Here is a 26,726-nt window from a genome sequence, read left to right on the forward strand (position 1 = left end):
TACTGCTGATACTTTTGATTTCTTACTATGCGTGCGAGACATATTAAATGCCTATATATATTTATTATATATATATATATTTAGATAATACATATAGTTAGTATGTGTTATCTTAGTTCTCAAAAACTGTGAAGTGTAGGTAAAATTCACTGATGAGGAAACTGAAACGGACTTAAAACCATTTGCTGAAAGCAACATAGCTTAGAAGTGACAGCTGCAGACTCTGAGCCCCTGGGACACTAGGACAGTGGGTGCTGTCCTCTTCCTTGTAGAGCTTGGAATCACTTAGCCCTCTGTATAGCAAGTGCAATTTATTTATTTTTTTTGCTTTGTAGCTCTGGCTGGCATGGAATTCTCTGTGTAGACCAAACTGGCCTTAAACTAGTGTTGGTTCTCCTATCTCTGCCTCCCGAATGCTAGAATTGCAGGTGAGAGCTACCTCACCCAGTCTGCGTAATTAATATTTATGTTTAAGTTAACTTTTAAAAATTGTGTGTCAAAGAATGAGAAACCACAGGCTGGGAGAAACTATTTTCAGAAAACATAAGGTAAAAGTTTGAAAACTCTAAAACTCAATAATTAGAAATTAAACAAAACAAAATAAAATATGAACAGCTACCTCACCAGAGAGAACATATAGAGACAAGCAAGTACCGAAAAGATGTCCCACACATATCTGTCGTGAATTATAATTTGTAACACCCAAGAGACTTGGAAATTACACGGACAGCATTGGGATGTGGAACCAGTAACATCACTAGTAGAGATGCAAAATGACACAGCCACTTTGGAATTCAGTGTGTCAGTTTCCTGTTTTCTTCAAAACTAAGCCCTCTGTATGCTCCAGTAGCTATGTTGTTTGCTATTAACTCAATAAATTGAAAACTTATCTGTATTGCCCACATGATACTTCATAATTCCCAAACTTGGAAACAGCACATATCATTAGTTAGGTGAGAGAGTGACAAGCTGTGGTACGTCTAGACAGTGGGAGACTGTTCAGCACTGAAAAGAAATGAGCCATCAAACTGTGAAAAGACCTGCAGGAACTTGACATGCACATAATTAAATAAAAGCCAATCTGAAAAGTGTGATTCCAACTACGTGTCATTCTGGAAAAGGTGAAAATATGAGCAGTTAGCAGCAGTCAGGCAGTTGTAGAGGTGACTAGCAGAGCGGTTATGTTTCGTTCATTACACATCTGTTAGTTCTCAGTGTGTAGCAGCCAGAGGGAGGAGCACTGATGTGAGGGTGCACAGAAGGGATAGTAGCATGTTAATGTAGGCTCATGGCCTGCAGCAATGTACCAGCCTGGTGTAGACTGAGCTGGGGTGGTTTGGCTGCTGCTTGGTGTTGATGAAAACCTAAACTGTTACTTTAAAAAAACCCAAAACATTAAAATATAAAAGCAAGCATTTAAAGTGTGACAGAATTTCTGATACTTTCATTTTTAGGCCCAGAATAAGGAGACCAATGTTTTAGCTGCTGCAAAGGTGATTGACACCAAATCTGAAGAAGAACTTGAAGATTATATGGTTGAGATTGACATATTAGCATCTTGTGATCACCCAAACATAGTCAAGCTTCTAGATGCCTTCTATTATGAGAACAATCTTTGGGTATGTAATTTTCATTCCTTGACCAAGAAGCTAAAATGATTTAATTAGATTGTGAAAGCTCCTTTTGTGTGTTACCTCTTCTGTTTAGTTATGTATATTGCTTGATTGAGGGCTGATCTGCCAGGGAGAGTTTCAGTGGATGTTCAGCTTAGATTTCAGATTAGAACATTTTATCATAAGTATTTGACACTGAGTCTAGGTGGGAGAGCTTGGTCAAGAATATTAACATTTCCAAAATGTGTCTGTCTGTAATTTCAATTTAAGTATTTTAAATATTTTTGGAGAGTTTTTCTTCTTGTATTTTGAGACAGTGTTTCTCTGTGTATCCTGGCCACCTTGGAACTCCCTCTGTAGATCAGGCTGGTCTCAAACTCAGAGATCCGCTTGCCTCTGTGTCCTGAGGGCCAGGGTTGAGGGTGTGCACCACCACTGCTCAGTGAAGGTTTATTTTTCTTTGTGTTATTTATAATTTTTACTCTAAAGTTTTTATGAAACATACAATACTGTAAGCTATGAGTAATGCTAAATATTAGGCTCAGCTTCTCTTGATGAAGTGGTTACAATTATATATAAATATATTGCTCAGTTTTAAGAAAATGGGCACAAATAGATTAAGCAGTAAAATTTTAATATTTACTATGATAACTACTTATACCAACCTAGTTTTATCAACAGTCTTTTTAAAAAAACAGTTAAAAAATATTGACTTATGTATGTGGTGTTGTGTCTGCTCACCACGCGTGCCTTGTTCCCGTGGTGGTCAGAAGAGGACGTCTGCGGACTAGAGTTACAAACAGTTGTGAACCTCCACGTAGGTGCTGGGAATCAAGCCTGGGCTCTCCGAGGCGCAGCCAGTGAGTGCTCTTGACTGTTGGCCATCATTCCAGCCTATCAAGAAAGCTTATTATAAAATAGCGTTTTACAGGGTTGGGGATTTAGCTCAGCGGTAGAGCACTTGCCTAGCAAGCGCAAGGCCCTGGGTTCAGTCCCCAGCTCCAAAAAAAAAAAAAGAAAGAAAAAAGAAAAAAAATAGCGTTTTAGATGTTTTTCTTAGAATAAAGATGTAGCTTGAAATCAAAAGACTTCTCTCTTGGATGCAGCTGCCGCTGGTTTGGAGCTTGGCTGGGTGAGCTCCCTCTTGGGCTTGTTTATTTCTCCAGAGGATAAAGAGTTTAGCTTTCAAATTAATTTTCAGATCACATAATGATTTTTGAAAGTAAATCGTTATTGGTGAACATTTATAAAAAATACTGTAGTAGCCTGGTGTGGTGGTACACACCCTATTCCCAGCGCTCAGGAGGCAGAGCATTTGGATTTCAGTGAGTTGGAGGGCGGCTTGGTCTGCATAGTGAGTTCAGGACAGCCAAGGCTGTGTAGAGAGATCCTGTCTCAAAAAACAAAAAGAAAAAAATTTTTAGCAAGAGGGAAAACATATGTGGAATTATACATTTTGCTAAAATACTATTTTAAAAAAGTATAGTTATTATTGGTGTGATGTCTTCTAAAATACTTGTTCAGGGTTCTATCAGAATATTTCTAAATATTACAAAATAAAAACTCAGGCATTTTAAGAAATAGACCTTGTTATTACTGCAAAATAAAAATTTAGTTTACTATGAGGGACACTTTAACGGGAGCCATTAATATAAATAAAATAATCATTCTAGGATGATAACTGTTAATTAACAGTTAAAGATGGGCACATGACAGTGATAATTGAGTTTGAATCTGTGTGCCTTTCTTTTTTTGACTTAAAGAAAAGGGCGTGAGAGATGGCTCAGTGCTTAGAGCACGTACTGCTCTTACAGAGGAGCCAAGTTTGGTTCTCAGCACCTGTTGTTTGGTAGTTTCCAACTGCTTTTAACTGCTTCCTGGCCTTCAAGAAAATATATATTCATATATATTGGCATAGGTACATACCCGTATGTATAGTTAAATATGTATAAATAAATCTTTAAAATAAACCTGCTTTTTTCAGGATTTATTTATTGAACGATAGACAATATATTTGGTTACTTAACATTATAGTAATTAATTGAAAAATGAAGGTAATGAACTATTTTAGTAATAAGATTAATAAGATCTTTTAAATGTGTATATATAATATTACAATGATTAAACAATGTATGTTTGCTAATTTTAGAAAAAAAGATATTAAAAACTTATTTATAAAAATGAGCATAACTGGGTGTGGTGAAACATGCCTACCAGTTTTTGGAGGTAGATACAGGGGGATTGCAGATTTGAGTCTAGCTGGGGAAACCTGACTCAAAAACAAAAAAGAAGAAAAGGAGGCATACTTGTATAGCGTTCTCCTTGTGAATTCTGCGAAGAACGTCACTTAAGGCCAGTAGCTGATGACAGAGAGCCCTTCATGTATGGCATGGTACTGTTTCTATAGCCTAGATTGAGCAGTAGCTTTTCGTTTGTTCTTGCTAAGCTTTGAAACTTGGTATAATTACAAACACTTTTTCATTTGTGTGCAGATCCTCATTGAATTTTGTGCAGGGGGAGCAGTAGATGCCGTGATGCTTGGTAAATATCTTTGTTTTTATGTTTGATTTTTAAATTGTTCTCAAATTTTAACCATAATGTGCATAAATGTAATTTTAGAATTCGGTACATTAAGAAATCAACTTAATTATATTTTTGATAAATATAATTATGTAATGTTGAATAGTCTGTCAGGAAAATAATTTTTGTTGATACTTAGCTCTTCTACAATAAATGACTGCAAATAATCTTTGAAAAGATCACAGTGAAGGAATGCACTGAAAAATATTTAATTAGCTGTATATTCTCATTGTAGAAAAATAAAAAAAATATATATTTTTTTTACTTTCTCCTTGTAGAACTTGAGAGACCATTAACTGAGTCCCAAATTCAAGTAGTTTGCAAGCAGACATTAGAGGCGTTGAATTACCTACATGACAATAAAATCATCCACAGAGATCTAAAAGCTGGCAATATTCTCTTTACCTTAGATGGAGACATTAAATTAGGTAAGTTATTTAAACCTTTGAATGACAGTGGAATGGATGACTTGATGCTGTTTCGGCCTACCCAGGTGTGGAGCCCTGGAGACTTCCTCCCAGCTGCTGCTGTAACACTGCGGTGGTTACACAGTTCCCAGTGTGAGCATCCCTAAGTCTGAGTGCCTAGTGACACCTGGACAGGAAGGAGGAGGGTGTGCTCTTTTTCAGAAGCATGAGTTTGTAAAGCACTAGTTCAGATTTCTTCCTGTACGTTTCTGAATATAGATTGAACACTTGGAAGCGCTTTATATTTGGAACATTTTATCTTTATGATAATGTATTTCATAGGTTTTGTTCCACATTTTTCTACCCAGAGCTGGGTACTGCTTAAGCACGTGCTATCATGTCAGTAACCCCCCACTCTGGTTTCTTCCTTTATTTTACTGCTATGCACTTACTAAACTAACAAGTAACTTCGGGTGTGAAAATAAAGTAAGTTTAAGGATTAGCATTTAATTTTGTCTTTTATACCAAAGGAATAAATGGTGAATGTCATTTATTAGATAAAGATTAAATATAGAATTAGATGTAGATTTCTAGTTGGAGTAGTTAAATTCACACGTATACATGTAAGTAGAAGATGCAGCCTTTTAAAGTTTTTCTAAACTGGGCAATTTTAAGTAGTGCTGTTTAAATTTTTTTTCTGAAAAAGTAAAATTATTCAAAAGCCATGTTGATGTTGGTTCCAGTGATTCTGCACATCTTATTCTACATTGTCACAACATGTAGTGGGATGTGCTAAATTTTATCCTTATTGTGCCATAAAGATACAGACATCCACAAGGAAGGCTGTGTAAGTTTTTAGACAAGGTGAGGATTAGACTCGGCCAGCCCCCACCCCTCCCCAGGTCTTTCACATGCTTGTCTGACCTCAGCCCCCACCGCTCCCTTTCCACTCTTGTGTTGACTTGTATCACCACTCATTTGTGTCTCTTTATGGCTCCATTATCCCAAGAGTTTGAATTTGCTCATATATAAATTTTGACTTTTCTTTGCCGTTTCTATAAATTACACATTTCTTCTCTATCCTTTTTACATAATAGCATGCATTCTCATCAAATTAACATTGTTCCAACCAAAAGAGTTATTATGGCAAATATTATAAAATGCCTGAACCTTTTATCCTGTGCTGGCGCTGGTACACATAGGGCCACACAGCACTGCCAGGTATCTTTATGTTAGCGGCTTCATGCTCCCCCCAAGTACTCTCTGACTCAGGCGGTCCTTGTGCCATTCCACCTTGCCACACTGGTCCCTGGAGTTAATTCTGACACTTGTGGGGCCACATAGAACTAACCATAATTTATCTCTGGTTAGTATCTCTCCTGGTGGCTCTCTGCTAGCCGAGAACTCTCTGGTTCCAGCTAGGATTTAGAAGTCCAGCATGGGGCTGGCCTATTGCGGTTCCCTGCCATGGACGCTGCCCACACTCCCAGTAACGGCCCCCTGGTAGTTAAAGTATAAGCTCTCAACTACCTGGGAAAATCAAGACTCAACAAACTGTAACCCAATAATCAGATTTATATATTAAATTCTCCATCCAATATGGCCGCACAATAAACTCACAACCAATAGATAAAGATATAAACTTCCCACCTAAATAAGATACATTGACCTATAGAAACCCATCCCTTAAATATTTATAACTACCTGTATCTATGTAGAGATGCATGGGGAAGATCGTTTACATCTGCCTCCATGTTGCCTCTCCCTTCTCTTCTGCTTCTCCTTCTAAAACGTCTGTTCCCATCCCCCTTCCTTCTCATCTAATGACAGGCCTTGTTTTATCTTGTGTCTGCCTTCACCTACATAGTATCAACCTACAGAGAGTAATATTTGATTGCTCGGAAGACAAAAAAAGAAAGAAAGAAAAGAAAAGCAGAAAGATTATCATAATGGTTGTGACTTCTCCAAAGTCTGCAGCATGCAAACAGATACACTGTACATATGTGGTTTAAATTTCCAGTGACTGGATGGTTAGGAAAATGTCTCTCTCTCTCTCTTTTTTTTTTTTTTCTGGAGCTGAAGACCGAGTGAGTCAGTGAGGGAGCGAGTGGTTGAAGCACAGGCTTGGTGGGGGCTTGGTGCGTCTCAGGCCTCATAGAACAGGTTGTCTTGTGCTGCTTTCTGAGCAGGTGTCAGGGACCTTTCTGCTTTGGTTAGCGTTCTTTTCTCATTACTGGGTATTGAGTCCAGGTCTCACATGTGCCAGGAAACCACCCTACCAAGACTAACACCCCAAACTTATTTGTCCTTGATATCCAGATAGTTTTTCTTTGAGGCCTCAAAATGGATTATATCATTTTTCATTTATTATTTTTGATAAATTTATAATTAGTTTATTCTTTATTACTGTAAGTTAATAATTTTATAAGAAAAGATTCTCTTTAGTTGTTTGATTATTTGGGACAAAAGCAGAAAAATGTTTTATTTAGTTTTTGTTATTTTGTCTTTTTTTTTTTTTTTTTCTTTTTGGAGCTGAGGACTGAACCCAGGGCCTTGTGCTTGATAGTCAAGCGCTCTACCACTGAGCTAAATCCCCAACCCCGTTTTACTTAGTTTTTAAGATAATTAGTTGGTTCTGAGTTCTAAGCTAAATGTAGGCTGAACCTCTGATAAAATTCAGTGGCACTGTTCTTTATGACTTAAATCAGAAACCATAAAGCTTCCCAAGTTTCTTTTGTAATATAATTAAGTTTTTAAATTTTTTGTTTGTTTGTTTATTTTTAGGTAATCTTACTATACAGCCTAGAGTAACTTTAAACTCCTGATCTTGCTGCCTGAACCTGTCACACTGTGAGCACAGGCTGCCTGAACCTGTCACACTGTGAGCACAGGCTGCCTGAACCTGTCACACTGTGAGCACAGGCTGCCTGAACCTGACACACTGTGTGCACAGGCTGCCTGAACCTGACACACTGTGTGCACAGGCTGCCTGAACCTGTCACACTGTGAGCACAGGCTGCCTGAACCTGACACACTGTGTGCACAGGCGTGCACCACTGCTCAGCTCAGCTTTTGTAGCGTGGCTTCCTGATGATGCTCATGAGATACAGTGCTGTCATGAGGGCGGCTTGGCTATAATTTCTGTTTTTCACACTACAGGAAGGTATCGCCATTGATTTGATTATAGCGTGCAAACTTGGCATTTGTTTTGAAGTATGTAATTGTTTTAATTTAGAGTGACTGTTTTTTGTATTCAATTCTGAGAAATTTATCATTACTTATCATTTGTGTATCTAGATGTGATCAGTATATTTGTGATGAGAAATTTAGCAATTGTTTGAAGGATGAGAGAAAGGAGATGGTTAAGATTAGAGAGGTTGAGATGGCTCAGTGGGCAAAGTGCCTGGTGTGGTATATGAGGTCCTGATGTTGGATCCCAAGAACCCATGGAAAAGCTGGGTGTGGGGATGATGCTCATAACCCCGGTGCTGGGTCTGGAGACGGGAGGAATCCTAGTGCTTCCTGGCCAGGCTGGTTTTGCCAAAATGGTGATCTCCAAGCTCATTAAGAGGTAACGTTTCCAAAAGTAGGATGAAGAAGAATAGGGGAAGACACCTGACATTGACCTCTGGCCTCCATGAGCATGTATGCACACACCCTATATGCACACATGAACACATATATGTACTACACAGTACACACAGAAATTTAAAAAGGAATTAGAATGGCAAAGAAATTCTTTGTGTTCTGCTTACCTTTTAATAAGGGAGGCCTTACTAAAGACGTGAAATACTTGCCTCTTTTACTCCATTGAATACAATTCATCATGCTTAAACGCTGTCATTAACATTGTTGTATGATTATTTATTTCAAGCGGATTTTGGAGTGTCAGCTAAGAATACCAGGACAATTCAAAGGAGGGATTCATTTATTGGCACACCGTATTGGTAGGTACTCGTTCTCATGAGTTTATGCTGTTAGTTGTGTCTGCAGTAGCTACTGTCCACACATAGTCATTATCCTGACTGTGGTGTGTAATGACCATTATTTACACATCTGGACTTTGATTTTCCTTTCTTTGTAGGATGGCTCCTGAAGTCGTCATGTGTGAGACATCGAAGGACAGACCCTATGACTACAAAGCGGATGTTTGGTCCCTGGGAATCACTTTAATAGAAATGGCTGAGATAGAGCCGCCTCATCATGAGCTAAACCCAATGCGAGTGCTGCTGAAAATAGCAAAGTCGGAGCCCCCCACACTAGCACAGCCATCCAGATGGTAAGCTGTTGTAAAGAGGGTCCTGAAAGAACCGAAATGAAGTGTCCTGTTCTCCTAGTTTGCTAAGGGTCTTTAAGTTTGAGAATGTGGCACAGAGACTGTCAGTGAGGAAACTGATGGGGGTCTGTTTCTAAGACTGAAGGGCCTGGGGAGGTTGCTCAGCCATTAAGAGCACTGGCTACTCTTGCAGAGGGTCTGGGTTGAGCCAGCACCCATTTGGTGGCTCACAGCTGGCTGTAATTCAGATCCTGGGGCTTTGATGCCCTCTTCTGGCCTCTGTCAGTACTAGACACATACTTGGTTATGTGAAATGCAGGTACTCAACATCTGTACATAAAGTAAAAACAAAAACACCCGAGAAAGACTTAAGGCTCGTGAAAACCGTTATAATAACTGATTGACAGGGTTCTGTGTGAAAGACATTTTCTGTTCTGTAAACTGAAGCCCGTATACAGTTGGTATGTATTTGCGGGACTTCGTGTGACAGTTTTTGTTACATTTTGACAACTTGTGAGGATGCGGCTGCACCTCAGTGTCATCCGTGTGCCCTATTGCTTATCTGTCTAACATATTTACAGAATATGTTTCATAAAGCCTTATCTTATTAGTTTTCTTACCTTAGTAAATTAATACTAATCTATACTAAATATAGTGAAACTAAACATAATTTATTAAGGAGTTTTATTTGATTTTTAAAATTAATAACAAAGAAGTAAAATAAAATGCTCTTGTTGACATTTTATTTGGCAGGTCTTCAAATTTTAAGGACTTTCTAAAGAAATGCTTGGAAAAGAATGTGGATGCGCGGTGGACCACATCCCAGCTGTTACAGGTGAGACAGGACAGTGTGATGCCAACAAGTCAGAGTGTCTTAGCATTGTCTTTGAGAGGATGCACTGTCAGAGCCCTTCATTGTTCACCCTGTCCACTTGGGTGTCTCTGTGGAAAAGCATTACGTAGCTGTTTACATGACCTAGGAGCACATGTGTTGTCATTATTCACAGGCATTTAGTCTGTAAATGGTCTCTCCTGTGTAATTATGTTCTGTTTGTTGTAATAGCTATTTGCATGCTCTCTCTAATGACTGAAAGCTAACACCTTATTGCAGAGGTTATGGGCTCATGAATCTTTTTTTGTTCCTTTTATTTCAAGAGTTAAGGGTACAGTTAATAGTGTTGACTTTTCAAAGTGCTGTAGGGGCTGAGGAGGTGGGTTATTCATAATGTGTTTGCTGACCAGACGTGGGGACCTGCACTATATCCCCAGAACCCATGTTAAAAAGCCAAGTGTGGTGGCACATGCTTTTAATCCCAGTGCTGAGGAAGCAGAGGTAGGTCCATTCCTGGGTGTGTTGGCCATCCAGTATAAACCAAAGTGGCAAGCCCCAGGTCAGTGAGAGATCCTGTCTCAAAAAAAAAAAAAAAAAAAGGTGAATGGTGCCTGAGGAACAATGACACCGAGGTTATCCTGGCCTCTGCACATAAGTGAACAGCACCTCCCCCCACCCCAACCCCTCTCTCTCTCTCTAATGGAAGATGGCTAGATAAATTGGATTTTATTTTAAAGTAGGGCCTGTTCCTTATATTTGAAATAAAAGTGTGTCATTACATTATCTCACAATTTTAGAGATAAACAGAATAACAAATCTTAGAGCAGTTGCTGTAAGGATGTATGTTGTGTAATGCCAGTGTGGTAGTGTATTAAGCTGACCTGTTTATCTTGGGATAGGGTGTGGGAAAATTGCCTTGCTCTGTTTTAACAAGTATATCTCTATGTCCCTAAACACTTTTAGTATTTCATTGTCCCTGTATTTGAAGATCTTAGCTCAAGCAGATGGTATTAGGTAGGGTTCCCTAGAGAAACAGAACCGATAGAGAGCAGAATTGATAGAATTGATCTGTGTGTACAAACAGGTTCTACGAGAGTGACTTACAGGTATGGTATGACTGTTTCAACAATGGCTGTCTCCTGTTGGAAAGTTTAAGAATCCAGTAGTTGTTCAGTCTGTAAGGCTGGATGTCTCAGATGGTCTTCAGTATGTGATGGGATTCCAAAAGAAGTAAGCTCTGATGCCAGGGAAGGAGTGGGTTTGCCAACACGAGTGAGAGGGAGCAGGCAAAGAGTAAAGTAAAGCTTCCATTTTCCACATCCTTTTTTTTGGGGGGGGGGGTTCTTTTTTTTTCGGAGCTGGGGACCGAACCCAGGGCCTTGCGCTTCCTAGGCAAGCGCTCTACCACTGAGCTAAATCCCCACCCCCCATTTTCCACATCCTTTAAATAGGCTGCCGGTGGAAAGTGTGGCCTGGGTTAAGGTGGATCTGCCTACTGCAGAAGGTGGAATATAGGTAAGGCCCCATTTCAAATGGTTTGATCAAGAAAAATTCCTCACAGCATACCCAGCGGCTTGGGTTTTAGCTAATTCCAGATGTTGACAACTAAGAGTAGCTACCACACAGACACTGTTATGAGCTAAGAGCACAGAGATGAGGGAAACATCCTTTACTTGACCTTAGGATCATTTTAAAAGGCAAGTATTTGTAGATACTGTTAGCATAAATGTAAAGGACTTTGTAAAGGTTTTTACTAATACTCTGATGGGATTTATGTAGATACTGATGTAATACAACTGTGTGGGCGTACATACCTGTGTGTAGTGTGGCTGCTTTTCCACAGCACTGTGTGTGTTTGGTGACTGTCAGGAGTTCTTGTCCTTCCAGGGTTGTGCTGATGCTCGGACTCAGGTTGTTAGCCCACAGAGCTGTCTCGCTGGCCTTAAGGAGTTACCTTCTTAAGGACATGATGCCTAAACTTAAAATGTGCTTTATTAAATCTTAAAGATTGTAATGATGGGCTGGAGAGATGGCTCAGCAGTTGTTGAGTTCAATTCCCAGCAACCACATGGTGGCTCACAACCATCTGTAGTGTGATCTGATGCCCTCTTCTGGTGTGTCTGAAGAGAACGAGTGACAGTGTACTCACTTACATAAGTAAATAAATCTTGAAAAAAAATTGTTAATGAAACTCTCAAACTTAGAAAAACCAAATTGTTTTAATTATTGACAAAATTCCTTCAAATTAGTAAAACAAAGCAAAACATAGAGGTCTGCAAGATGGCTAAGTACAGGTACCTGCAGCTGAGCTTGCAAACTGAGTTGGATCTCCAGGACCATATGACAGAGAAAACTGACTCTTGACACTCTGACCTTTTCATGTACACACACACACACACACACACACACACACACACACACACACACACTAAATAATAGTGTTTTTAAAAAATAAAAACTAAATTATACAAAACAAATTCCAGCTCAGGCAATCTTCCATTTTGCTCACTCCCCTCTCCATTTTGTTCCAGGTATAATGTTTGAAGTTGTATATGTTTTTATATCCATATTTCATAGTTTTTATCACAGGAGGATCTTTTTATATATTTAAAATTTACAAGCATTTCAGTTATCATTGAGCATGCTTTTTTTTCTAACGGTCAACAGCATCCCTTTGTTACCGTTGATTCCAACAAACCAGTCCGAGAATTGATTGCTGAGGCGAAGGCTGAAGTAACAGAAGAAGTTGAAGATGGCAAAGAGGAAGATGACGATGATGAGACAGAGAGTGCTCTGGTCAGTTCTTCAGGAGTCTTGTTAGAAGAGTTTTCGAGGCAGGCTTTGAGGTGTGGTTGCACATGGATCTAAGGGTGCAGTGCAAAACCTTCAGTTAGAAGTGACGCTAGTGACAAGGTTCCCTTGTCCCCTATTGTCATCATGTTCATTATTGAAGAAGGTCACTTTTCAAAGTTATTTTATAACCTCAAGTTTTATAGAATATAGCTATTAAAATACCATCTGAGTATAGATATATAAAGCCATTATTTAGATGACCATCTTGAGCTCACGTTTTAGTACTAATGATGTATAAAATCTTTTGTAGCCAATACCTGCGAATAAACGCGCCTCCTCTGACCTCAGCATTGCCAGCTCTGAGGAAGATAAGCTTTCACAAAATGCTTGTATTTTGGAATCTGTGTCAGAAAGAACAGAACACAATACTTCTGGGGATAAATTTAGCAACAAAGTTCTTAGTGAGAAGCCTACTCCTGAGGGACCTGAGAAGGCTGTGGATGTGGATGGGCCTGCAAATGATGTTAACTTAGAAACTGTGGCTGAACCAAATGACCAAGCGGTAGGATTCCATGAGAATGGGAGAGAGAAGAAAAGACCCAAACTGGAAAGTCAACCAGATACAGAAGACCAACAAACTGTGGATGTTAATTTAGTCGGTGAAGGAAATGACAGCAATATAGTAATTTTAGAAACAAACACTGATTGTCTGAAACCAGAGGAAGACAGAAATGAAGAAAACCAAGAGATAATTGAGAATAAACTTACACAATCTGAAGAAATTAAAGATATACATATTCAAACAATGGACTTAGTTTCTCAAGAAACTGGAGAAAAAGAGGCAGATTTTCAGGCAATTGACAATGAAGTTGGGTTTACAAAGGAAGAAACCCAAGAGAAATTGGGAAAAGATGATAAAACTCAAAAAGTTGTGATCAGTGATATAAGCAGTGAGGTGGGAACAGACGAGGCTCCAGGTGATACCCAGAAGGCTGCTGAGCAGAGCCAGGATGCAGAGGGTGGGGCTGGGGAAGAAGCCCCGGAGCCTGCCCAGACACTAACAGAGAAGGCCACTGAGGGCCCTGAGGCTCATGGTGCTGAGGAAGAGCCTCGTAGTGGAGAGAGAGTAGAGGATAAGCAGCTAGAGCAGCAGTCTGCAGTGTGTGAAGGTGAGGGACAGGTAACCAGCACTTCAGAGAGCACACGGGCAACCACGGAGGAACCAGAGACTGACGAAGTTGACCAAGTCAGCGAGTCAAATAGCATTGAGGAACTAGAGAGACTTGGAGTTACTGGTGCTGAGGAACAGGCTCTAGGGAGCAAAGGGGAGGCTGCTACGGAGGTAGATTTGGAGAGAGAAGAAAATGCACAGGAACTGCCAATTAAAGCAGAGCCCCAAGCTCCTGCAGCATCGCAGCCCAGCGAACCTCCCCCTGTCTTAATACCCAGTATTAATATTCATTCGGAAAACACAGAAAATAAAGGAGAAATGGGTGCTTTGCCAAAACCTGAAACCATACTGCCACCAGAGCCTGAAAATGGAAAGGGAAATGACACGGACTCAGGGACTGGGTCCACTGTGGAGAACAGCAGCAGTGACCTGAACTTGTCCATCTCTAGCTTCCTGAGCAAAACCAAGGACAGTGGCTCGGTGTCTCTGCAGGTAAGTGTGTCTGCAGCCTTGTTTGGCTTTGCTTTGTTATTTTGGCAATTTCTAGTTCATTGCAACCTAAAACACTATTATATCAGTGTAATAGTAATTCTATTAGTTCTTTTGGAGTTATAAGGCAATCAAAAAGAATTGGAGAGAGATTCTGGGAATAATCGTTAGAAGTTTTGGTAGAGCGTGCTCCTTTCTTGCACATATCTCAGTGTAGCTTAGCAGGTTTAACAAAGCTCCTGAGGGTTAGGGTATGTAGTAATGGGGGTGTTTGTTACTTTGAATGTTTATGGGCGAAGTTAGTTCTCTTTCACTGTAGCTATTATGTGAGAACTAAGGGAATGCTAATTGCTTATCCCTTATTGTAGAAACTGGAGAAATGTGAAATTTATAGGTTAAGGAATGTGTGTGCGTGCGTGCTTATGAGAGCGAGCGAGCGAGAGAGAGCGCGAGCGCGAGCGTGTGCGTGCTCTCAGGTACATGTGCATACATTTAAAGCATGCCAGTGTTAGCAGCTGGGGCTGCTGCCGTAGTCCAGTTTGGAAGGCACATTTTGGCCCTAGAACTGGAGGATGGAGAAGTGAGGTGGCTGGAAGGTGCTGGGTCAAACCTGAATTCTGACACATTTTCAATTTCATGCCTGTTCTTCCACCAGGGAGTTTTTGGTACTCCTTTTTTTTCTTTCCCCTTTTGGTCCCCTCCTTTCCCCTTTGTTTCCTTCTTTCTCTTCCCCTTCTCCTTTCATAGTTTTTTTTTTTCCCTTTCATTCCCTCCCTGTGTTTCTTGTTTCTTTCTAGAATCTTGTATGGAGCCCCCCAACCTCTCATCAGACTCTTGAGTGCTGGGTGTGGCTTTCTACACCCTCCATCTCCAGTAAACAAAGTAATTGTCTCCCTGTAGGGGTGAGAATCCACAAAGTGAAAGATGAAAAGGTTAATATGTAAAAGTTATCCTGTTTATATGAAATTTTTATTATTATTTTGCCAAATTATGCAGTGTCATAGGATTTTATATGCACATGACCAGAATGCCCAATTTCACTTAAAATTAAAGTTTTTTTCTTTCATCTTCAAAGTTGAGTGTGAGTTCTCAATGTAGGTATGAGATGATAATAGCTGTTGCACAGACGATTCCTATTGTTTTATACGTGCAGTATTCATGACTGTTGAGACGTCTTCATTTTTAAAGAAGAAAATATCTTTCATGGGTGATATTTATACAAAGCCTAACCCCAAATGAAATCTCACTCAGGAGACAAGAAGACAGAAGAAAACATTGAAGAAAACACGTAAATTTATTGTTGATGGAGTAGAAGTGAGTGTGACAACATCAAAGATAGTTACAGACAGCGACTCTAAAACCGAGGAATTGAGGTTTCTCAGGTAAGTAGAGAAACCATGTAATTAACATGAGTTTTAACCTCTTTGCTGTTTCTGGAACCTGAAGAATAGAGAAGGCAGTACATACTTGGTTAATTTTAGATTATTTGAAAATTTGTTTTTGGTTTAAAACCCTACAGTTAAAGCTTTTATGTAAACTGTTACTCCAAAGTACACTTTGCTTCTTTCTATTACACCTTGTCAGGCGTCAGGAACTTCGAGAGCTAAGGCTTCTCCAGAAGGAAGAGCAGAAAGCCCAGCAGCAGCTCAACGGGAAATTGCAGCAGCAGCGCGAGCAGATCTTCAGGCGCTTTGAGCAGGAGATGCTGGTGAGGCCTTAGGTCCTGTGTGTGACGTCAGGGACTGAGACCACGTGCATTTGAGACCCTAGAGTAGCTGCAGACACTGATCTCTGAGGAGGAGGTTTCCCTGCTCTTGTGATGGATCACTCAGGCCTCTGTTTCTGAGGGGTTTTTTAGAAACACAGCTTCTTGAAAGGGATTTCCAATTCCTGTCTTCTCACTGATTCATGTAAGCCAAGTTTCATTTGAAATGTCATGAAAGTTAGTATTAGGAGCCTGGTAGACTGTTTACCAAGGTTTTAGAGAGCCCTGTTACTGAATGCCTCTTTCGGGTTCCAGTTTTGTCTTCCAGTTTATAATCTTAGGGTTTTGCTTTTTTTTAAAACTATTTTGAAATTAAAATATTATTACATAAATTCCCCTTTCCCTTTCCTCTCTCCAACTCTTCCCCTTTAAATTCATGGTCTCAGACCTTTTTTTCCTTCCTTCTAGCATATGTGTATTCCTAAATGTACAACTGTAGCATGCCCAGTTTGTGTAATGTTGCTTATATGTTAAATGATTTCAGGGCTAACCACTGGTGTCATATCAGTTGGAGGGCTTGTCTCTGGGGAAGGCCATTTCTTCACTCTCAGCATTCCTTAGTCAACTAAGTTCTTTGTTCATGGGTGTAGTGTTCCTTACCTTCCTGGGAGACTCAGTCTCATAGCAGATACCCTGTTCCTCTGTTTCTTACGGTTGTCTGCTCTCTCTTCCGTAGTGTCCCTGAGCCTTGAGTGCAGGAGTTGCGTGTGGATGGGTCGGCTGGGGCTGGCACCAGATGATCACTCGTTCTCTGCGTTTTAGTTAATGTCGTGGTCTGTCATGATTTTGTTTGTTTGTTTGTTGCTGTGGAGGGGTGAAGGCTAGTTGCCTGTAGGTATAAAGACAAACAGTGAAGTGCAGTCAGGGATCATGCTGGGTTTGTGAAGTGATGGCTGTAGGTCTCCCCCCAAACCTACAGCTCCAGATAAGCTGGCTAGGTTTCCAGTACCAGGCATGTTGGTTACCACCGAGATATGAGTGCCATGTGGTTACCCTGCCGTGCTGGTTGGTGTAGTTCCTAAGCATCAGAGCTGGACACATAGGTGGGACACAAGCATCAGAGCTGGACACAAGCATCAGAGCTGGACACAAGCATCAGAACTGGACACATAGGCAGGATGCAAGCATCAGAGCTGGACACATAGGCAGGACACAACGCTTGCATGGGATTTTCTGGTACCATAAAAGCTGCTCCGTTTGGGAGGAGGCTTTCAGGTTAGATTCAGCCTGGGTCTTCTTCTGGTCTGGTGTATGAAATGGGTGGTGTCTTCAGCAATAGGGATTTACCTTCAACTTCTAGGAGGCAGCCAGAGGCAGCTGCAGTGAGCTATAGCATTTTGGGAGTTTCTTGGACTCCCCTGACCAACAGCTCATAAGGGGGCTTCTAATGCCTGGTTTTGGGGTTTTTGTGAGATAGTCTATAGCTTTTGGGGGGAAAAACATTGTCGGCCAAGGTGGGAAAATTTTATTTAGATTATGCGTGTGTGTGTGTGTGTGTACGCGCACACACACATATATAAACATAAACACATATAGACTTAGATATATTATGTGTATAATTTAGGTAAATAGGTAAAAAGATTTCTTATGACTTTTTCAGATGTTCTTACTATACCCTCCTTCCTCTTACGCATTGACCTTTGTCCCACTTCCCACTCCCACCACCACCCCATTTCTCCCATTTCCTCTTCAAATTACATTTACCCTGCTCCCTGCTACTCTCTTCTGTATTGTACTCACCTTCCCCCATGCTCCTTTGCTAGTTTTCTGGCTTCTGCTATTTTTCTGACTCTAGGTTATAGAGTAAAATGTGAAGATTTGAATTAAGAGCTATCGTGAAGGAGAATATGTGATGTTTGTCTTTCTGGGACTGGATTAACTCAATGTAGTCCTTTCTATTTCCATCCATTTGCCTACAGATTTCATGGTTTCATTTTTCTTAACTTCTGCATAGTATTCCATAGTGTGTATGTATCATATTTTCACTATTCACTCCCCAGTTGAAGGACATTCAGAATGGTTCCGTTTCCTAGCTGTGGTTAGAGCAGCAGTAAGCATGGCTGAGCAAGTGTCTGTATTTAGTAGGATCTGTCAGGTAGGTAGCAAGTATCTGCCAGGTCCTTTGGGCATATGCCAAAGAATGGTCTGTTCAGTCGTGTGGGAGATTTACTTTTCCTTTTCGAGGATTCTCCACGCTACTTCCCCTAGGAGCTGTAGCAGTTTGCAGTCTACCCACTCCCTCACTTCCCCTCCAGCATTTGCTGTCAGTTATCCCATTGGTCTTTTTGCCATTCTGATTGGGGTAAGATAAAAGTCTCAAGGACTTTTCTGATTTGTAATTTTCCCAATTGCTAGGGAGTGTGAACATTTATTGAACTATTTCTTAGCCATTTGTTTCTTCTTTTGAAAAGTCTCTACTCAGGCCTCGGTTTCAAATGGGTTGTTGGTTGTTGCTCTTTGATTTTGAGTTGTGTGTTCTGGATATTAATCCTGTCAGAGTCAGAGCTGGTAAGGGCTCTCTTCCATTCTGTGTACCTCCTGTTCAGCTCACTGTTTCTTAGCTTTTCAGGAGCTTTTTAGTTTTATGAAATCCTATTTATCAGTTGTTGGCCTTAATTCTTGGGCAAATAGAATTCTACTTAGAAAACCCTTTTCTATACCTTTATCATCTAGGAAACTGTCCAAGTTTTCTGGATTCTAAAGTTTTAAGGCAATCTAGCTCGAGCTGAGATTAGAACTTGTTTGTGGCTTTTCAGAATTTACTTTCTTCCCGGGCTCGTACAGTTAGTCAGGCCCTCGTGGCCTCGTCACCGCTGCTGTGCTGTGCACTTGTTTCGGAGACTTTGAGGGCTCACTGTGTTCGCAGTTGGGAGGGGAATTTAGGAATGTGGTACAGAATCTCAGTAAGGTTGGTTGAATATCTAGCTTGATGTATGTTAGAAGAAAAACATCATTTAGAATAATATGGAAGTTTAAGTTATAATCCTTTGCAGTCTTGTGTTAAGTGTTGAGGACTGTGGTGTGTGGCATTGTTGATTTTGTGTTTGGTCACCACAACAGTGTCCTGAGAAAATAATGAGAGATATTCTCACCCAGAGCTTTCGTGGTCCTTTTATTCTGTTTTCCATAATTTTAGAAATTATGTCTTCCCTGCATAGATTTTTGCAAACTGTTTTGTTTTCAGTTTCTTTTATTTTTGAGAACTTTGTTTTGTCTTTATTTTGTGAGACAGTGTCTCAGTATATAGTGTTCATTCTTATCTTTTCAGGTGCTAGAATTGCAGACATGTGTACCATGCCTGGCTTCAACTTCCTTCCTTCCCTCCTTCCCTCCTTCCCTCCTTCCTTCCTTTCTTCCTTCCCTTCCCTCTTGCATACTTTGTAATAAGTTTTTCTATATTGAAGATTGTGCCATACTTGGATATTTGATGATTAGTTAGCATGCTAGCAGACTGCATTGTTTTACAGAGTAAGAAGCGACAATATGACCAAGAAATTGAGAATCTAGAGAAGCAGCAGAAACAGACAATTGAACGACTAGAACAAGAACACACAAACCGCCTGAGAGACGAAGCTAAGCGCATCAAAGGAGAGCAGGAGAAGGAGCTGTCCAAGTTCCAGAATATGCTAAGAAACCGAAAGAAGGAGGTAAGGGTAGCTATTGTTGTTAACTACCACAGCCGCTTTTTAAAATGCAAATCGCAGACTAAGGAATTAGGGATAATTGTGGGTGACTGAATAGTACTCATTTATTTGTTCCTCTGTTCTGTCTTCCAAACAGTGATAGGCTGGCAGTTAATAAAGTCAGATATTATCCTCATTTTGCTGGCAAGAAATCGGGAATAAAAGAGGTTTCAGTGCCTGTTTTTGAACTAAGTCTTCAAATACAGTCCAAGCTGTATTTCTTTCTGCCATCCCTTCTTATTAATGCGATATTTAGGGCCTTCTTTGGAAATACCTTTTCAAGAGAACTTAACTTCTTTGGTATTTACTGGTAGCAGCCAGAATTATTATTTACAATTTACTTGACATTTGAATTTTTTTATTAGGTTTATTGATTTTTTTTAAGACATTTTACCAAGCAAAACCTGAATAGCTTGATATTCAAAATAGCACCTCTTACTATACCTTTGGGGAAAAAAAATTATGTGATTATAACAAGGTTTTGACTTTCCCGAGCTGCTTCCGGGTTGTTTTGTAGCTGGTTATCAGCTAGTAAAGAGGTTCCTAGATTAAAATCAAATACATCCAAGCGATTGCCAGTGATGATTTTATGATTTGTTTTACATCTGCAGTGCAGGTGAGGGATTTACATTTTCAGTATATAAACAACCCCAGGGGAAAATAATTACGGTCAGATCTATTAGGGTTGAAAGAAAATATCTCAGCCAAACTAGGAAATACATTTTCACTTTTGTTTCATGTCTCAGTTACCAAGATTTTAGCATCTGACTTACACATTTAATTAAGAGGAAAACTGAACATCATATTATTAACTCCTGAGGATATATTCAGGTAGGACTGAGCATTAACAGCAAGTACCTGATGCTGTCCTTAGGACTGAGCATTAACAGCAAGTACCTGATGCTCTCCTCAGGACTGAGCATTAACAGCAAGTACCTGATGCTCTCCTCAGGGCACATGTACATGCTGCTGTGCAGCTTTATCCGCTGTAGTTAGCATTTCTAAGAGGTTGTTTTATTGTTAGGTTTTATATAGAGTTGCTTCATGATAAAATCTTTGCTAATTTAAAAAAAACCCTGGGTCATTTGAGAGGCTAATATTTGCATCACATTAAATTAAAAGACTTAATTCTAGATGAGTAAGTCTGTAGTTCTGTTACTATTTTGAATTTGGGATGTTCTGTTTGAGATTGTGTTGTGTTTATATTGAATAATCTCATTGTGTATTTTTTCCTTACTGCTAAACTTCTTGCAATTTGGGAGTCTCTCGCTCTGATTGGTGATTTGGTTTCATGAGGAATTATTGTTGGGAACTTTAAGGACACTGTTGAATCAGAATCAGTCTCTTTCTTGGGTGCCGTGGCATGTGGTGATTTGGAGTCTGGGCTCTTTCTCTTGCGAACACGCGCTTGTTTTTCAGAGCTGGGCTCTGGAGCTTCTGCTGCGTGAAACTCACCTTTAGGCTTTTGATAAAGAAGAAGGAATTAAAAAATATGCTCCATTTTAAAATATATGTGGTTTAGTGTAACAAATCATAGTTTACCAAACTTTAAGATTCCTTATGTTACTGATTTTAAAGCTCACCAACTTGGCTTCAGTTTCCACCAAAGAGAATGTTATCTAATCCTACAAAAAGTTGTAAGCGATATGCATTTTGTCATACCATGTATGAATGGTATATTTTATGGAAAAATTGATTTTTCTCTTGTGCCTTTGAAGTCCCACTTGCTTCTTGACCCCTTTCCTACCCTTGCCATGATGTGGAGCATTTAGTACTCTTCCTCTGTATTGTCAAGTCAGTTGTAAATTTGCACCTTATAAATGGCATTAGCTTTTCGTGTGCTTTGAGTCCTAAATGTATGGATAGGTGGGTTTGTAGTTTCTGAGTCTGTCACCGTCCTCTCAGCTGTAAGCACTCTGTCACTGATTAATACGAGGGGACAGTCAGGCAGGGAGTAACCTTGCGTGCTGCTGTCTCTTTCTGCATGGAGATCAAGCATGCTCTCTGTTTCTGTTCTTCCCACCAACTCTCGCTTCTGCTAATGCATGCTGAAAGGAAGCTTTTTAACAGCTTTAACCTTGATCTGTAGCTTTCTGCTCACATACACGGCTTCTGTGGAGAAAGTATCATCTCCCCACCTCCTGCATGCTTATATACTGTAGGTTATAAATGAAGTGGAGAAAGCACCCAAAGAGCTGAGAAAAGAGCTCATGAAGCGCAGGAAAGAGGAGCTTGCACAGAGCCAGCATGCTCAGGTAACAGCAGCCGCTTCATGCTACTAAAACCAGGAAGCAGCCTTTTCTCTTGACTCAGCAAAGAGGATGAAAGAGGAGATTTTAACTGTAATTATTATTTAATGTCAAACTTTTCCCCATCTATCGATACCCGGGATCGTTTTTTAAAGTATGTTTGTTGAATTTATACTTGGTGATCTTTAAATTGCTAATATGAAAGTAAGTGAAATGTTTAAGAAGTTGATTACAGATAAAAGAAATGAATGCATTAGGGTAATGGCTACTGTTTGCTGGTTTTATCATGATGGAAGCGCTTGCTTGTGTGTGTGTGTGTTTGTTTTCATGTACGTGAGTTCACTGCTGCTGTCTTCAGACCCACCAGCAGAGGGCACCAGATCCCATCACAGATGGTGTGAGCCACCATGTGGGTGCTGGGAACTGAACTCAGGACCTCTGGGAGAGCAGTCAGTGCTCTTACCGCTGAGCCGTCTCTCCAGCCCAGCTTGTTTTTTAAGTAGTGGTTCCAGTGCTTGCTAGAAGACCTTTAGGAGAGAATTGGAGGGTAATATATAACCCCATGCTTAGAAAAAAAATGACTATTAGAAAACCATTTAGAATAAAAGTAGTAAATTTTAATATTAAATGATAGATCAAACATTTGCTACTTTTTAAAAAGATCAAGAACATAATCAACTTTAACAACATTTTTAGTATATTTATTTTTGGTTTAAGAATCTTACAGTTAAGTGAACAGTTTTTTGGTTTTTTTTTTTAACAAGAGGGACGAATTAACCAAATAAACGAATATTATAACAGAATTTCCATGTTACCTCAATATATTATTTTAATGTGGTTTTATGTGATAACAAATGATTTTTAAACTTTTGGACTTTATAGGACCCTAGAAAGAAACACATAAGTAACAAAACTCCATCAGGGACCATGGCATGCATAGACTGCTACTAAAGCTTAAATGACTGACTGTGTGCGTGCATGCAGTAAGGATATTTTAAAACTGTTTGCCTGTTGTCATTTCAGAGCTGATAATATTTTAATACTATGGAAAAAAAGGGAACTATGATCTTAGAATTTACAATTTTAATAAACTCAGGGCAATATAGCCAATATTTTCCTAGCTATAAGCCATTGAGACACTTTGTCTTGTGGTGTGGGGTGACTAGTTGAGGGACACGGTAACAGACATAGGATTTGCTGTGTACAGAACACTTACTCTGATGCCGCAATCTCTCACCCTGTCTTAGAGGTGAGGGAAGAAGCCCTGGAAGGTGTTTGGAAGGTGGCATGTTTGGCAATGGTAAAGCATGATTCCCGTCCAGACAACCTCAGCTCCAGGGCAGACAGTGGATCCCCACATAGCACGCAGGCTGCCTACTCTGCCCAGTCCATGTGCTTAGCCATCTGCTTTATTGGGTGTTTTTATGAACAAAGTGAAAAGGGAGCTGGCTACACGGATACTTGTGCTTAGTTTAGATTTCAAGCTAGGTAAGAGCAATGTAGTTTTGCCTGAAAAAGGACAAAGCAGATGGTTTTAGTTCCATAAGTATATCATACGAATACAAATTTATTGTTGAGTGAAATTGAGTGATCCTGTACTTTAATTTTAGTTCACCTTCTTAAATGACTTTACATGTTTTGGGGGCTGGTTTATGTTTTCCTACGAAAGATAAAACAATTGGTATATTCTTTCTGTAAATTTAGTGTTTAGAATGTAGCATTTCAAATGTATTTATTTCTTTGATAAATTTATTAAAATATGAAGCTGGTAATTTTGCAGTCTGTTTTAGATTTTGTTAGAGTTCTTAAGTCATGGCTGTGTAGCCGTGGGGTTGGTACATATTTGACATCTAGTCCACAGGCTTTCACACTGTCTTCAGAGGACCTTTTACTCAAAGGCAAGGGCTGCAGGGCTCAGGGGGCCGCTTCCCTGTGCACGAAAGAGAAGGATTTTTTTCTTTCCTTGTCCCATTCTTCCCCTCCCCCCTTTCTTCTCTCTCTTCTTCTCTCCTTCCCTCCCTTTGTTTCTTTTATTTTCATATTTCACTTGTTTGTGTTTTTTCAGAGGATAACATTGAGAGTTGTTGTAGGCTCACAGGAGCCTAAGCAGGTTCTGTACCCACTCAGGTTGGGTTGCAGGCCTAAGAACACCACTTTTAACCTGACTTATAAGCTGTCTGTCTGTCTGTCTGTCTACCAATCATTTATCTATGTATCTATGCTTTATCTATTATCTTTTTTTATCTTCTATCTATTATTTATCTCTATCTTCCTGTCTTTCTGTCTTTCAATCAGTCATCTATTCGGACGAGCTTTTAAAAGGGAAGTCTACTGATTTACAAATGGGTAGCACATTAGAGTTCGGAAGCTACTGACTGAGTTCTCATCTTTTTATTCTAGAGATGGGAAATAGGTTCTCCGTTGTTATAGGTCTAAAAGCCAGCATTTGTACAATTATTCTTTCCATTTACACAAAGCCATTCAGATACCTACCTGTATTCTCACCTGGGAGGTGCATTGTATTCTGATCCACAGGGTGTTGCTCAGGTCATGATTCAGTCTTTTCAGTTGTCATCTTGTGCAGTGTTCAACGCCCAAATGCAGGACGTAAGTCCGCGTGCTGTGGGAGGTGCCTTCTCTTACCTGTGCTTTCTTTGACTCACATGTGCCTTTCCTTATTAACTTCATTGACTGAAATGTGGAGCACTGACTGTGCATGCCAGGAATAACAGTAGTAGTCTGGCAGACTTTGTGTTAACAGTGATGTTGGGAGTTCCTATCTGGTTCTCACTGGCACCATCCTCATGGAGGCTGGAGGATGTCTTTCGTCCAGATGCAGAATGTGGGCACAGAAGACTGGCCATCTGCTGCAGGCCAGTGATCCATGGCATCAGTGCAGAGCTGGATGGAGAACGTGGAGGGCTCTGTTTTTCTGCCTTCCCACCACAGATTTTTAACTTGAAATTGTCATGATTTTTAAGAAAAGTAAAGTATCTTCCTGGTAGAATTTTATAAACTTTGCACATGTGAGGAATCGAATGCTGTGCTTAGATCTTTATCTTTGTGTGAAGTGACATTTTGATTATGTATATAATTTAGATGTCTTAATTATGGATATGGTCAGAAAAGCCATGGTAAAAGTAGTGATTTTACTCCTGTGTGTCCATTTATTCAAATTCTCAATAATAATAAATATTGTGGTACTGTTATAATTACTGTAGTTTGAAATTAAGTCTGAAATTTCAAACTGTATTCTTTCTCACAGTTGCCATAGGAAAGGCTAGCCAATATAACGTGCTAATTTTTGTTTGCGATGTTTGGTATGTATAACTGGAGTAGATAGAATACAGCTTGATTTCAGCCATTTCTGTTTTCCTTATTCCCAAATTAGATTTCAGAAAGTAATTGGCAGATATTTTTTAAATCAAGAAATTATGATTTATAATTTCTTTTCTGATCATTACCATTTCTGAGTAAATTTGTTGAGTAAGTGATTAAATTTCATACAAATAATTTAATTTGTCATAATCTTTTTCTGATAGTTTTTAGGTACAAAGCTGTAGTTTTAATACAGTTGGCTAACTGATATAAAATTACTTATGAGATCTTGAGCTTGTACTTTTAAAGGCCATTGACTTCATTGTTAGGCCATTGTTAGAAATGGCTTTGGCTTTCTTAGTGTGGGTTTTTTTGTTTTTGGTTCTTGTTACTTCTACTGATTAAGCCCATATGTATTTTTAAAGACAAATGTTTTAGAATGGGTAATTTCTCTTAGTTCCTGTTTCTAAGAGCAATTTCTAGTTACAAATTGTACTACAAATGTATTTTGAAGTTGATAGGTTTAGTGAATGGGCAGTAGTACTAAATTTGGATACATTTATTTGAAGTAAAGAAGTCTATTAATTTCTGTCTGGGGTCTTTTTAAGGTATTTATTTGGCTTTTAAAAATTTATTAAAAGATTTGTGTAGTGTCTGACCTGCATTATCTGCTCAGTCAGCTGCGAGTCCACCTGGTTCCTTGCTACCTCTGGTCAGGAAGCACTCAAGGCGCTTCAGCACTGCTACCTTGCAGGACTGTCTTGGGGGCAGCATGGGACCTGTTCTGAGGTCCCTGAGCCCTTCGTCCCCAGCTTTGACTTCCCTGTGGTTAGTTTTGAGCCTTCAAAAGTTTGCTGCTTGGGCTGAGAGATGGCTTACTAGTTAGAGCCTTGCTGCTCTAAAAGCATCCGGGCTTTGTTGCCTAGTCCCCAAGTGACAGCTCACAATCACCTGTAACTCCAGATCTAGAGGATCCAAATGTCTCTACTGATCTCCATGGGTCCCAAGCATGCACATTGTGCATGTGTGTACTTGGAGGCCAAACACACATACACGCAAAGTAAATAAACAAAAAAAAGTCTTTGATGTGGCTCTGCCATAAGAGACTAATGATTCAAGGTTATTGGCACTTGGGACCAATAGCTTGGTGCAATTTGAAGGCTTTTTAAAAAAATTTTAATTACATTGTACCTGACACAGGGCCTGGCATGTACTGAGTCAACCTGTACCTAGCACTGCCCAGCATGTACTAAATACCTCAAGAAAGTTCTCTTTGAACTGAACTCCCACCTTGTGTAGTCCTGAGTATAGCAGCATGGCCACCACTGTGCAGGGAAGCCAACACGCACTTATATATAGGGTGGCTTTGCTCACAGTTGACACGCACCTGGTAGCGTGGCCTTTGCTCACCTTTTTGTTTACACGTGTTTATTGCATGGGTCTGTGGGTCTGAGTCTAATGTAAAGTTGACATATATATTAGTTAAGCTGTTGATACAGATATTTTAAAAATCTATCATAAATAGATATAAATCTTAACCAGAAGGAACT

General features: G+C 39.7%; 1 protein-coding gene across 3 annotated transcripts in view; it reads left to right on the forward strand.

The window, feature by feature from the left end:
- Slk (STE20-like kinase) overlaps positions 1–26,726 on the forward strand; it is a 55,753-nt gene that overhangs the window by 17,311 nt on the left and 11,716 nt on the right. For 2 of the 3 annotated variants that reach the window (XM_087584760.1, XM_087584761.1), the window contains 12 exons: positions 1,455–1,619; positions 4,106–4,154; positions 4,472–4,621; positions 8,475–8,547; positions 8,685–8,879; positions 9,630–9,711; positions 12,376–12,504; positions 12,812–14,164; positions 15,413–15,543; positions 15,746–15,869; positions 19,394–19,573; positions 21,772–21,864. In XM_087584760.1, coding sequence (XP_087440886.1) covers positions 1,455–1,619; positions 4,106–4,154; positions 4,472–4,621; positions 8,475–8,547; positions 8,685–8,879; positions 9,630–9,711; positions 12,376–12,504; positions 12,812–14,164; positions 15,413–15,543; positions 15,746–15,869; positions 19,394–19,573; positions 21,772–21,864 — 2,724 coding nt within the window. 3 annotated transcript variants of the gene reach the window in all.

Source organism: Rattus norvegicus, chromosome 1 (genome assembly GCF_021556685.1).
Source record: "Rattus norvegicus strain SHRSP/BbbUtx chromosome 1, alternate assembly SHRSP_T2T, whole genome shotgun sequence".
Classification (NCBI taxonomy): domain Eukaryota; kingdom Metazoa; phylum Chordata; class Mammalia; order Rodentia; family Muridae; genus Rattus; species Rattus norvegicus.